Source organism: Loxodonta africana, chromosome 16 (genome assembly GCF_030014295.1).
Source record: "Loxodonta africana isolate mLoxAfr1 chromosome 16, mLoxAfr1.hap2, whole genome shotgun sequence".
Taxonomy (NCBI): Eukaryota; Metazoa; Chordata; class Mammalia; order Proboscidea; family Elephantidae; genus Loxodonta; species Loxodonta africana.
The window spans coordinates 30,527,355-30,539,980 of record NC_087357.1 but is presented as its reverse complement, the minus strand read 5'-3'; the positions used below and the strand labels follow the sequence as shown (position 1 = coordinate 30,539,980).

At 47.2% G+C, this 12,626-nt stretch overlaps 1 protein-coding gene across 2 annotated transcripts in view; it reads right to left on the bottom strand.

Moving 5' to 3' along the window:
• Nucleotides 1–12,626, bottom strand: part of SH3PXD2A (SH3 and PX domains 2A) — a 246,157-nt gene that overhangs the window by 148,413 nt on the left and 85,118 nt on the right. For both annotated transcript variants that reach the window (XM_010589010.3, XM_064269355.1), the window contains exon 3: nucleotides 6,264–6,339. In XM_010589010.3, the coding sequence (XP_010587312.1) occupies nucleotides 6,264–6,339 (76 nt within the window). The remainder of the gene's footprint in view (nucleotides 1–6,263; nucleotides 6,340–12,626) is intronic.

Below are 12,626 nucleotides of genomic sequence, written 5' to 3'. Positions count from 1 at the left end.
GGGCTTTCCCAGGATGGTACCTGGTGGAGACACACAGAACTGCCGACAGCCAGGGAGAGGGCGGCTCTTCCCCATGCCTGAACCTGCTCTAGCTAAAGATCTCCCTTCCCCCTGCTTCCTTCAGCGATGGAACAAACACCGGATCTGCTGACAGGGCTCTGGGGGGCAGGAAGAGGAAGGCCCTGCAGAACGAAGGAGCCTGCAATTCCCTGGCACCCTCCTGCACTGTGGCTCCAAATTGCCTCCTTATTAGAGGGCAAGACTGGTGCAGAAGAACCAGGGATGCCTGCTCTAAAAATATACCTCTCTAAGAGCACAGGGTCACGAGGCTGCGTGCAGGCTGACGGCGCCTACCTTGATTATGGCCACAGGTTCCCTTTTCTCCCTAAGAGACCTAGCTCCTCCATGACTCATCAACCATGGGATGTGGATAGCTATGGAGAGATTGACTCAGCTGTTTGGGTAAGGGGGCTTTCTCTAAGCCCAGGGGACCAGTCCCAACCAGCACAGAGACTGAGAGGAAGAGGCACATGGCTTGTGACTGGGTGGAGACCTTGCAGAGCCTTTGCCATGTTGGGCTCTCTCGGCCCCGCTGCCTGGCTTCTGAAGTCTCCTGGTCCCCGGTTTCAGTTGTTTGCTTTTTACATCAGCAGCTACACATTCTACTTCACTCTGCAAGGACCATTTCCTCCCAGGCAGCCTCCTCAGGCCGGCAAACTCAGGATGCACAGGAAATTTACTCCAATCCCAGGATGGACAACAGGAGATGGAATTTCCACAATCATCTTTTAAAACAAGACAGAAAGTTCCATGTAAACAGTAGGCTGCCCTGAGAGGCTGCTGACTCCACCACGCTTGATCCAATGTCCTAAAGAATTGCATTTCTCCCCAGGTCTCCAAAAAGCAGGAGACCCCAGAAGGCACAGCATATACTTGTTGGGATACAATTCTCCCACGCAGATGTCTCTCATTCCTGCATGTCTTGGGAGCAAGGTATTAACTGCTCTTTCTTTCTGCACTATGTTTTCCAAGGTGTTTGTATAGCAGACAGCTGTAGAAGATAGAGATATTGTCTCCCTCTGAAATAGTAGGTTTGCTTATAGCCTTGAAAGATACAGTGTCTCTCTCTGGAACAAAAGAAGCACTTGTGGCACAGTGGTTAAGTGCTCAGCTGCTAACCAAAAGGTTGGCAGTTTGAGCCCACCAGCCACTCTGTGGGAGAAAGATGTGGCAGTCTGGTTCCATAAAGATTATAGCCTTGGAAACCCTATGGGGCAGTTCCACTTTGCCTATAGGGTCGCTATGAGTTGGAACCAACTAGACGACAATGGATTTGGTTTTGGTTCTTTGGAGCAAAGGGGCAGGTTTGCTTATTATCCATTATAAAAGATGTGGGTTCCCTAAGATCTGGATTCCTTTCCTGTTATGCACCCATTGCATGCGAAGGCATTCATCTGGGCTGCTTTGCATCACCAACATGGGACATGGGGGCAATGAGAACTGATGCAAATGTGTTGCCGATGTTCATGCTGCTTGTTGTGTCATAATAAAGTCTTTTGTCTCTGACCCAGGAGTCTTGTATCTTCTGCAGGCATCCATGAAACTCTGCTTGGCTAACTTAATTGGTTTACAAGTAGGGTAAAATCTAAGACCCTTCACTGTTCTTGACAGCACTACTCCTACTGGGGTCAATGCCACTGCTCAAATCCCCAAGCTACCAGGTCTGCCCTGCTTCCAGCAAACGTAGGAAATACCCGAACTATAAAAATTTGTTAAGCAGAGAGAGAGGGGTTACTCTCTCTTTTTTTTTTTTTTTTAAAACAAAGGGTTCTTTGCTTTACAAAAGGATTTAGCAGATGCCTCTTCTAAATGGAAAACTACTTAGGACACCTAAAAGAAGATGTGATTTGTCCCAAAGAGCTAAATTTACACAGAAGTTTTGTGGAATATTCCGTAATATAAAACAAGGTTCAATCAAGCTTTTTGTTGGCAGTATGAATGCCAATGGGTAAAGCCTGGCAGTGGAGTTTCTCAGGGACTGTTATGGAGCTACCACCTCCTTCGTAAATACCAGTTGGCAGGCTTATTTAATAGCACTTTCCACCATCTTAAAATAAAAATCGACTACTCAAGTCTGTAGTCAAGTTAATTGAGCTGTGCCAATATCAATTTCCTGGTTTTGATAATGTACAATAGTTAGATAAGATACTACCATTGGGGGAAGCTGGGTAATGGGTCCAACATTTCATAGTTATGTAATGGTGGAAAGTGATTTGACCTCTCCTTCAGTTGGAGATACTGCCATCAACCCTGCAGTATGGTGGTAGCATTGGAGCGGAAGTATGTAGAGTGCCTAGTATTTTTGCACCTTTTCTTTTCAATCTAATTATTTCAAAATAAATAGCTTAGAAAATATGCTGTGGCTTAGAAACCAGGTAACCCATCTTGTTCAATTCATAATTAAATGAAGACAGTGCTCGGAAAGCCTTGGGGCTATCCTATTTGTAAACCTAATTAAAACAATAATAAACTAAATGGCTGAATTGCAAAAAATAAAAATAAATTACTTAGCACCGGTGACCTCAGTCACTCAATGGAAGGAGAGAGCCCTTACAGGTCACCTGAGTCCCCATAAGGTTCAGGTCGCTTCTCCACCCCAAACAGTGCACTCCTGAAGTAGGAGACAGTAATGGCAGCCACAGGGACTACAGGAGTGCTTGGTCCTCAGGCAGAAACTCTCAGGTCCCTAACTTGGGAGGTGTGGACGTGAGATAGGAGGGGCAAAGACAGAGTCTAGGTGAGGGTGGCAGCGGCAAAGCCTCCTTGCCTATAGGATATGGTAGGAGAAATCCCAGCTCAGCCCCTTAATGGCTAAGTGATGGTGGAAAGTGACTTGACCACTCTTTAAATTGGGAAGATGCTACCTACCCTGCAGTGTGGTGGTGAGAAGCAAAGGGGAGGTATGCACAGTGCCTAGCACAAGGGTTGGCACAGAGTTGGACCTCAAGGAAAGGTATCTGTATATAAGGGAGAATAGGCCCAATTCATGATCAATCAGTAAGTCTTAACCTATTACCTACTACGGGTCCAGCCCCATGATAGAAACGTGAGAGAAGAGATAAGGGCCTCGTCTCAAGGGAAGGCCCCAAAGGTCAGCAAAAGGGACAGGTATGTCTCCCTCACTCTCATATAACGTGGGGCTTGGAGGTGCAGGCCGGAAAAGAGTCCTTCCCTTTCTCTCTACATCCATCTCCACCCCCGGGGCATCCAGGCCCTGGAGTAACTCTCTAACCCTTCCTGCTCAAGAAAATAATAGGGATTTTCTTTCCCAGGATGCTTTGCTGGAGAACTGCCTGTCCCATGTGGAGCCCATAACTTCTCCTTGCCCCTCCCATGGGCCCTGCAGGCCTCACAGGGGCTGATCGTCCAGGACACAGTAGATGTTCACCCCCAGAGCCCAGAAAATAGGTTTTAGCCCTGGTGAAAACAACTGGGGACCCTTAGCAAGGGCAGTCCCTCTACAAACCTTGAAACAGAATTTGTACTGATATACAACGTGTCAGACCCCAGATTCCTTCTAGACCACCAGGTCCATTAATTGTATTGGCTCCTCCCTCTACCACCTTGTTGGCCCTGCCCACAGAACCCTCTCCCATCACCCTCACACTACTGCAGAACACCGTATCTGTCCCCAAGAGTCAGCGGGCACCACCTAGGGTGGGCTTCTTCTGGGATGGAGCCTCTCACTTCAGCCACAGAAGATCCAGGCCTTCACCACTTTTTAAATCCATAGGCTGACCCTGAGCTTGGGCCATATACCACCCAGACATATCACAAATCTGCATCCTAGATCGCAGGATCTATGGCTCATAGGAAGGATTTTCTGCCAGGATTTGACTGGCAAACGAGCGAGCAACCAAACCATGGGTTCCTTCTTTTCTCCTAATTCCTATGCTTTCTCTATTACCTCCACCAGCTAGTCAAACTTCAGTGAACCCTCTGCCATGAGCTTGCAGCCAGGTAGGCCAATGACGGTTCTCTGATCCTGAGTAGGTCATCTCTCTCACTAGCCTGAGAGCTTCTTAGGGGAAGGAAATGCCACACCATCTCAGTCTTCACCCCGGGCACTTATTCCTGGCCTGGCAAAGGTCAAGCCCCTCATAAACACCCACTGATTTGCTGATAACGAGGTGTTCATTTCCTGGGGTGTTAAACAAGAGAGAAGGCAGCTGTTCTTCTTAAGCAAACAAGCAGCCCTCATGCCCCAGGCTGAGTCTACCACTGGCAACAGGGCACCAGGGGGCCTCATGTTGGCTCTGGAACACTTGGTCCATGGCATCCCAGCTGGGCTTCCAGGTCCTAGGGGTAGATCATGGGACAGTACTGGAGCAAATCTAAGGGTATTACAAGTATCTAATGATGTTGGATGTTGCAAATTCCCTCAAGACTCAGTGTAAAGCCAAACAAGGCACTAAAGACATGTTACATTCCCTCCTAGCCCAGGGAAGGAGAGGCAACACTCTGCCCCCACAGAAGGAGCACAGGGGATGAGCCTCCCCAAGCCCCTCAATGGCTAATTCTGGCCTTGCCCAAACTGTGGGATCTGGAAGTTGTAGCAAAATTAATTCAAACTTTAGTATAGACTCTGAGGACAGGCAGCAATATATGCTCTTATCTTTCATTCCTTTTGAGGATAGGGTGATGTATGAGGGCCACCTTTCAGACAAGAACCACCAGGAAGGTGCCCTAGGTTTGCTTTCAAGTCAATTAGCACGTACAGAGTATGGGTTGGCAGTGTGCCAGGGACTAATGGGATGCAGACCTGCTTCTTGCAAAGGTCTTGCTGGTTGCCCTTGTCTTGGAGGCTGGTCCATGGAAGCCCAGGGGCCAGCAGTCACCAGGGTAAAGTAGGTTCAGAAAGCAGAAGCCCACTGTGGAAGGGAGTTCTCCCCAGGAAGCAGCCCAGCCCATGACCTTGGTGAAAGACAGGGGATACAGAGAGCCAGGAGGCAGCATGACCACATGGTTCAGGGTAAAGAGCCCAGATTTGGAGCAGGAGGCCCGGGCTCATGCCTCAGCTCTGCCAATTTTAAATTGGGTGACCGTGGGCAAGTTACTTCACCTCTCTGAACTCCAACATCTTTATCCCTCAAGGGGATATTATAGTGCACACCTCAGTATGAAGATGTGTATATGATAACAAAAAAGCATTTTATAAATTGTGAATCCCTCCACAAATGTTAAGACATCATAGTAATAGCATGTTAGGATATACCTGAGACATTTTCCCTCTAAATTACACAACATGATCAATTGCTTTAAACATGTTCCAAATGGTGTAGTGGTTATAACCAGACAGAGCCAGGTTCAAATCCAACCAGCTGTGTTATGTAAACTCTCTGAGCTTCAGCTGCTTCCTCTGTATAATGGCGACGCGAGGATTAGAGGAGATTAGCCACGGAAAGTGTGTTCAGTCAAGGTTATCTATGATCAGGAGCCCCGATGTTGCAACAGTTAAGTGCTAACTGAAAGGTCGGAAGTTTGAACCTATCAGCCACTACACAGGAGAAAAGACCTGGTGATCTGCTTCAGTAAAGATTATATACTATATATACTATACCGGTCGCTATAAGTCAGAATGGATTTGATGGCAACGGGTTTGGCTTTTTTTTTTTTTAAACTATACCCATTGCTGTAGAGTTAATTCTGGCTCATAGCGACTCTATAGGACAGAGCAGAGCTGTCCCACAGGATTTCTAAGGAGCAGCTGGTGGGTTTGAACTGCTGACCTTTTGGTTAAGAGCATAGCTGCTAACTTAACCACTGCACTACCAGTGCTCTAGGAAACCTTGTAGGGCACTTCTACTCTGCCTTATAGGGTTGCTATGAGTTGGAATCGACTCGATGGGTGGCACACAACAACAACAACATGATCAGAACGGGAGCCAGCAGAAACTGTCCAGTTTTACTCCCTAGTAGTTCTTCATCCTTTCATAGGAGAACTTGGTCTCTGTGCATTTTGTAAAAGGAAAAGAAAATTCTGAGAGCGTGAGAAACTCCCCAGAAGTTACATGGCGGGTGGCCAGTAGAGATGAGTCTAGAAAGGTGGGAAAAGCCTCTTTGAGGACAGTGGCCTCCAAAACCAGGGGCTTCTGAATGCCCTGGGGTAACTTGTTAAAAATGTAGATTCCTAGGCCTGTCTCTGTCTAGAATTTCTGGCTTAGTAGCCAGCCTTTTCTAAGGAATGCCCCTCCCCAGCTTACCTGGGAGGAAGGGGATGATCCTCTGCTTAGGGTCCTTCTGGCCACCTTCGATGGGAAACTTATCCAGAAGCTGCATCTAAGAAGCCAAACAGAGAGGGTTCAGAGACTGAAGTGCTGTCCCTCAGCAGCCCCTCCCACCACAGGGCACTGCTCAGGGCCCCACTGTCATCACATGGATGAGTGATGCTTCAAATCCCTCATTTCACAGACGATTAACAAACCACACAGGGCCTGAGAGGGAGGCCAGAAACTCTCTGTGCATCAAAGGAGCGTCTGAACTATCCGCAGGAGGGGTGGAGGGTGTAGGAGGTATCTGGAGATGCCCTGAACATGGCTAGGGGAGAGCAGGCTTTCAGATCAGGCTGCAGGTGGGGGTTCCAGAGGTTTCTCTGGGGCTGCTTTCTTTCAGACTGCTGGGGTGAGCCCTTTAGCAACCTACCCTCCCAAGTCCTCTTGAGACGGACAGAGGAAGGTCCATCTGAAACTTCAGACAGACCACCCACCTTCCAGAATTGCTCTGCGGAAACAGGGCCAGATGTTATTTTAATTGCAAAGCCAATTCCATCTCATCGCCTCCATCCACTGCTAGAAGACCCCCTCCTCCGTTTCCTATCTTCCCACCCTGAGATTGCTGCTGTTTTTCCAGGGACAGACCCACTGGAAGAGTTTCCAAGAGTCTGGAGAAACAACTGTTTTTTTCTTCTGCTATTCTGGGCTGAAATGCTGGATAAACTGGAAAAACACACAGGAGACAGGATGGACGAGGCCAGGGCCTCTGTCCGGGTAGTTCATCTCCCTTCCAAGGTACAGGCAGGAGCTGGGGCATGAGTGGGGAGGGCCAGAATCTATTCCTGCTGCCTCAGCTACAGGTGAGACGTTTTAACATTCGTCAGGTGGGCCCACTGATAAAATGAGGAAGATAAGTACTGTGATATCTGAAATCATCCATCCATCCATCCATCCATCCATCCATCCATCCATCCATCCATCCATCCATCCATCCACCCACCTACCCATCCATCCACCCACCCACCCACTAATCATTCAAGTATTTCTTGAGCACCACTTAGGGCACTAGGCACTAAGGATATGGCAGCAAAGAAAAGAAAAAACAGTCCTTGCCCTCACTGAGCTTACATTCTAGTGGAGGGAGATAAACAATAAACAAATATGTACTATTTTGGCAGGAGAGTAAGTGCCATGATGAAAATGAAGTAGGATAAGGTGTTGGAGCAGGGTGGTGGGGAAGACCTTACCAGTAATAAGATGGCAATTCAGCTGAGACCACAGAAGGTGAAGAAGCAAGCCTTTTGGACATTGGAAGGGGAAGATGTTCCAGGCAGGGGGAACGGGAAGTGCAAAGAGCCTGGAAAGGCCAGTGTGGCTGGAGGAGAGGGAGTGAGGGGCACAGGGATAGAAAATGAGAGCCAAGAGGCAGGACAGGCCAGACCATGGAGGGTCGTGGAGGCCAAGGTGAGGACTCTGGACTAATCCTGACTGAAAGGGAAATCCCTGGGAGGTTTTGTGCACAAGAGGGAGATGATCCAATTCATGTTTTAAAAGTATGGCTCTAGGTACAGGGTAGCGAGTGGGCCATAGGTCAGAGAAAGGGAGACCAATTTAGAGCCTATGGATGGTTGCTTGGACCAAGGTGTTAGCACTGGAGGTATGTCTATATCTATACATCCCCATCTCCATCCATCCATACAGCTCTAACACATGATTTTAGGATTCTCTTTTATACAGTCATTACCCAATATACACAGGCTACTTAGTGGCCACAGATGAAGGATGGGTTATTGATGGATTCCACTCAAAACAAGACAGAGACTGCCCCATTGTTAACTTTCACTTCCCTAAATACAGACTTATATTTAACGAAAGCTGTCTCATGAGTTTACAAACCCTAACATTGTAAATCCATCTCTCAAGCATATAGTAATTGCCTGGTATGTGTAAATTTGACCATTGGACTGTAAGACCATAAACTTGTACTTGGGATTACAAAAAAAAATTAATTAAGTACTAACAAAGAGTAGAACTCCTATTTTCATCTTTCCTCATCCATATTCTATTTTTGCAAACTTTCTGTATTACATAAGTAATTCACGTTCCCTGTAGAAGTTTGTGAGCCTTTGATCTGGCCAAAGAGATAGATAAACAACCAGACAGACTCTGGTGTGATGGGGAATGAATAGGACAAATGATCAGGAGCTGAAAAAAGAAGCCAGAGAAGACTTTCTGGAGGAGATGAAGCCAGCTGTGTCTTGGCAGAGTGACAGTCACACTCTCTGTGCCTTCCCTGACAAAGGGCAACCTGAATATCCTCAATGGGTTCATGTGCCTCCAGGAAGCTGAGGTCGTCTGATAGCCCCTCAAAAAAGGGGGCAGATGTGAGTTTTCCACCTAACCAGGGTGAGTTCTCTGAGTTGGGGGGCATCTAGCAGACAGCCTTTCTCTTTCCCACTCCTTCTCATAACAGATTTCCCCCTTCCCTTTTTTTCTACCTCAGCCTAGTCTGGGTCCCTCTGAGGCCAAGACAAGCCTGTCTGCTGAGGACTGGGTCCACGAGTCCTCTCCAGAGCCCTGAGTCCCCAGCTGACACACTCCTCTATCCCCAGCCCCCAGGTGCTGAGCCACAACACCTGTCACTTAATCCTGCCACCATGGCTAAGCCAGCACAGCCTTGGTGTCTGCCCTTTCCGTCACCCTCACAGCCCACCAGCCAAGGGAAAAGGAAACACAGCTCTCCAGCTGCCTGTGACATTTTCTCTGCCCACAGGTCACCTTTCAAAGAAAGCAGCCCCACCCCTGGCCCTCCCTGGACGGCTCAGACTACCAAAAACCAAATAAAGGTAGCCCCGCTGAGTTTACTTTGCATGGTGCTGGCAGTGTGGGGGGCTCTGAAGCTGCACAGCTCAGCATCTTGGCAGAATGGGTGGTGGCATAAACATCTGGGGCCATGTTTGATCTACAATCCAAATGCCACCCAACCCAGGGAGCAGGCCAGCTGCAAAGTGGGTTCTGTGACCTGGTCGGCGCCCAATGTGGACGGCTGGGTGCAATAAGGTAACTATCTGAAAGCCTGAGGGAGCTGTCTCGTGAATGCGCCTGACCAGACCTTCCGTGAGGAGGAAGCCGGGGTGCAAGGGCACTGAGGAAGGAAGGGTCTGCCTAGCAGAGAATTCGCTGTGGCCACCTTTTCAGGCTGGAAGTGGATTCTCTTGTCCCTCCAGCAATGGCCTGACTCAGGCTGGAGCCAAAGTAGGGCCCATTGCCAGGGTCCCTCTTGGAGTGAGAGGTGTTTGTCGAACGAAGCCCTTTGCAACCATGTCAAAACTCCGTAGTGTGTGGAGGACACCAGGGTGTTTATCTAAGGGGTGGATAGTGTGAGAGATACAGGACAGCTCAGCTCCAAGAGTTCGCCTCAGCCAGAGAAAGCTGATTCGGCAGCTCTCCTTGGGCAGGGCTCAGCAACAATAAACACTGGAAGGAAGGAGGGCGGACCACGAGCCCAGCTGGGGCACATCTGTAACCCTAGAGGCTGACTCCTCGCCCTTCCGAGAGGGTGGAGTTGCCATCGACTTCAGCTTTGGGGCCCCATTCCCAAACCTTACTCCTTGTGACCATTTCTAGCTCAGGAATAAAGGGAACATCATTGCAAGAGGCTGGTGGATTCCTTGACTCAGCAATTCTCCTTCAAAAGAAGCAAGGCCACCCAACCTCTCCTGGGACCATGAGAAATGAAGGGAAACCTCAAGATTCATATGCTCATTCTATTTACTGAGGGCTTACTATGTGCCAGGTCCTGTGTTTGATGCTGGGAGCATGTAAGGGACCATAATAGAGACAGAGAGGAACAATAATGACAGTGTGGGTCTTCATAAAGTTCTTATCACTTATGGCCTAAAAGGTACTCCCCATTTCCCTCCCATTCTTTCATGGCCTTATCCAGAGGAACCTACTCTGAGAACCCTTCTTTGACCATCCCAGCCTAAGCCTAACCTCCTTTCTCTAAATTTCGACAACATTCCTGGTTTGTAGTCCCTATCTCAGCACTTCACACAGTCTTATGTGTCCACTTTTTTGTACATGTTAATCTCACTGCCCAACAGGAAGCACCCAAGGGCCATGTTTTCTTTTTTTTTTTTAAACAGCTTTATTGAAATATAATTCACATGCCATACCATTTACTCGTTTAAAGTGTACAATGGCTTTTAGTACATTCACAGAGTTGTACAACCATCATCACAATCAATTTTAAGACATTTTCATTACGCAAAAAGAAGCCCCATACCCTTCAGCAGTAACGTTCACTCTCCCTATCCCTACCCCCAGCCCTAGGCAACCACTAATTTACTTTCTGTTTGTATAGATTTGCTTACTTGGACATTTCCAATAAATGGAATCATACCATATGTGGTCTTTCGTGACCAGCTTCTTTCACTTAGCATAATGCTTTCAAGATTCACCCACACTGTAGCATGTATCAGCGTTTCATTCATTTTTATGGTTGAATAATATTCCACTTTGTGTGTATACCATAACTTGTTTATCCATTCATCCTTGGTGGATATTTGGGTTTTTTTCTGTCATTTGACTATTGTGAATAGTGCTGCTATGAACATATGAGTACATACATGTTTTTTTAGTACCTGTTTTCAATTCTTTTGAGTGTACGCCTAGGAGTGAAATTGTGGGTCATATGATAATTCTACGCCAAATTGTTTTCCACAGCAGATCTTTCATTCTCCTGCCTTAATTCACTGGCCAGGATTACTAAAAGAGGTAAGAGAAAACACTCTGGACTTGTTTCCAGTCTTAGAATGAAAGCACTCAGTCTTCACCCTCGAGTATAATATTAGCACTAGGATTTTTTGGTTAATGCCCTGGTTGAGGAAGTTTTCTTTGATTCTAGCTTGCTGAGTTTTCTTTTTTATTACAGTAAACATATAGGTAACAAAACATTTTGTTTTTTAATCATAAATGAGTTTTGAATTTTGTCAAATGCTTTACTGAACCTATTGATATGATTTTTTTTTTCCTCCTTTATTCTGTTAATGTGATAAACTACAGTGATTGGTTTGGAATGTTGAACCAAGTTGCATTTTTGAGATAAGCTCTACTTGGTTATAATGTATTAACCTTTTTATAACCTGGGGGATTTGATTTGCTAATGTTTTGCTGAGGATTTTGCATCTATGCTCATGATAGATACCTACCAGTGTTAGGCGAGTGTCAGCCTACTGAGAGCCATAAAAAGCCATGGAACGGGAGTTCAGGGAAGAATGGGCTCAGTGAGGCTGGGGAGCAAAGCAGGCTTTTCAGAGGAGACATCAGAGCTAGGTCTTGAATAAAGGATACCTGGAGAAAAAGGAGGAAGGCATTCCAGCGGCAGGAATGCCAAGAACAAAGGTTTGGCAGTGGCAATGTCAGGATCATTAGATAAGTAAGCAGTCAGATGGGGATGAATTGACTTGTTCATGAAAGCCATGAAATGCTGCCATGTGTCAGAGTGAAGGCCTCTGATAATTTATGCCAATGACTTGGGATGACCACACAGTTGGCACCGGAGTGGGATAAGGCAGATGGCTGATGTGTCACTATGCAAGGGGAGCTAGATACTAACGCATAACCTAAAGTTATCCTAAATGTGACAAGATGGAGAAAACGTCATTTCCAGAACTCATTTCAGGGATGGTTTGGCATGTGCTGGAGTCTCTGGGGTAAGGGTGGCCAAGTGAGACTCCCCAAGCACCTGCTCAAGTAATGACAGATACTCAGCAATCTGTCTTCTCTGGTGGTTGGGTCAGGTGATAGGCTGGTCCTTTGCTTTGCTCAGAGTCTGAGATGGTCACTCAGGACAACAAAGGTGAGGCTGCAAGTGACACCACGTTCCTTCTCCACCTTTCCCTGCCACCTTCCCACAGGATGTAATATTGATGCTAAAGACATTCTAAACACATACTTAAAGAGTACTGGTTTAAAGGGGATGTCAAATTTTTTTTTTTTTTTTCAAATCATTAGCCTGTACAGGGAGTCCACATGCCTCAGTTTGGCCTCGCCCATCCCATGGTCACCTCTGGAAAGAGGCGGCTTCCATTCTTCTGGAGAAACGCAACCAGGAGCACACACCTGAGCAAGGGTTCCTTGATTCAGTGGCCAACTCTCCAGACCCTGTGCTAGGAGCCCTCCTCCCTCCCTGAGTTCTCAAGACTAAGAAGACCCAGGGGTTGGGGTGGGCAGCACTATCACAAGAGGCCCCAGCCTCTGCACCCACCACAGCCAACCAGGCAGGGGTGTGACCAGCAGGAACTGTACTATCAAATGGAATCATAACAGCAATAGAATAGAATAACAAAT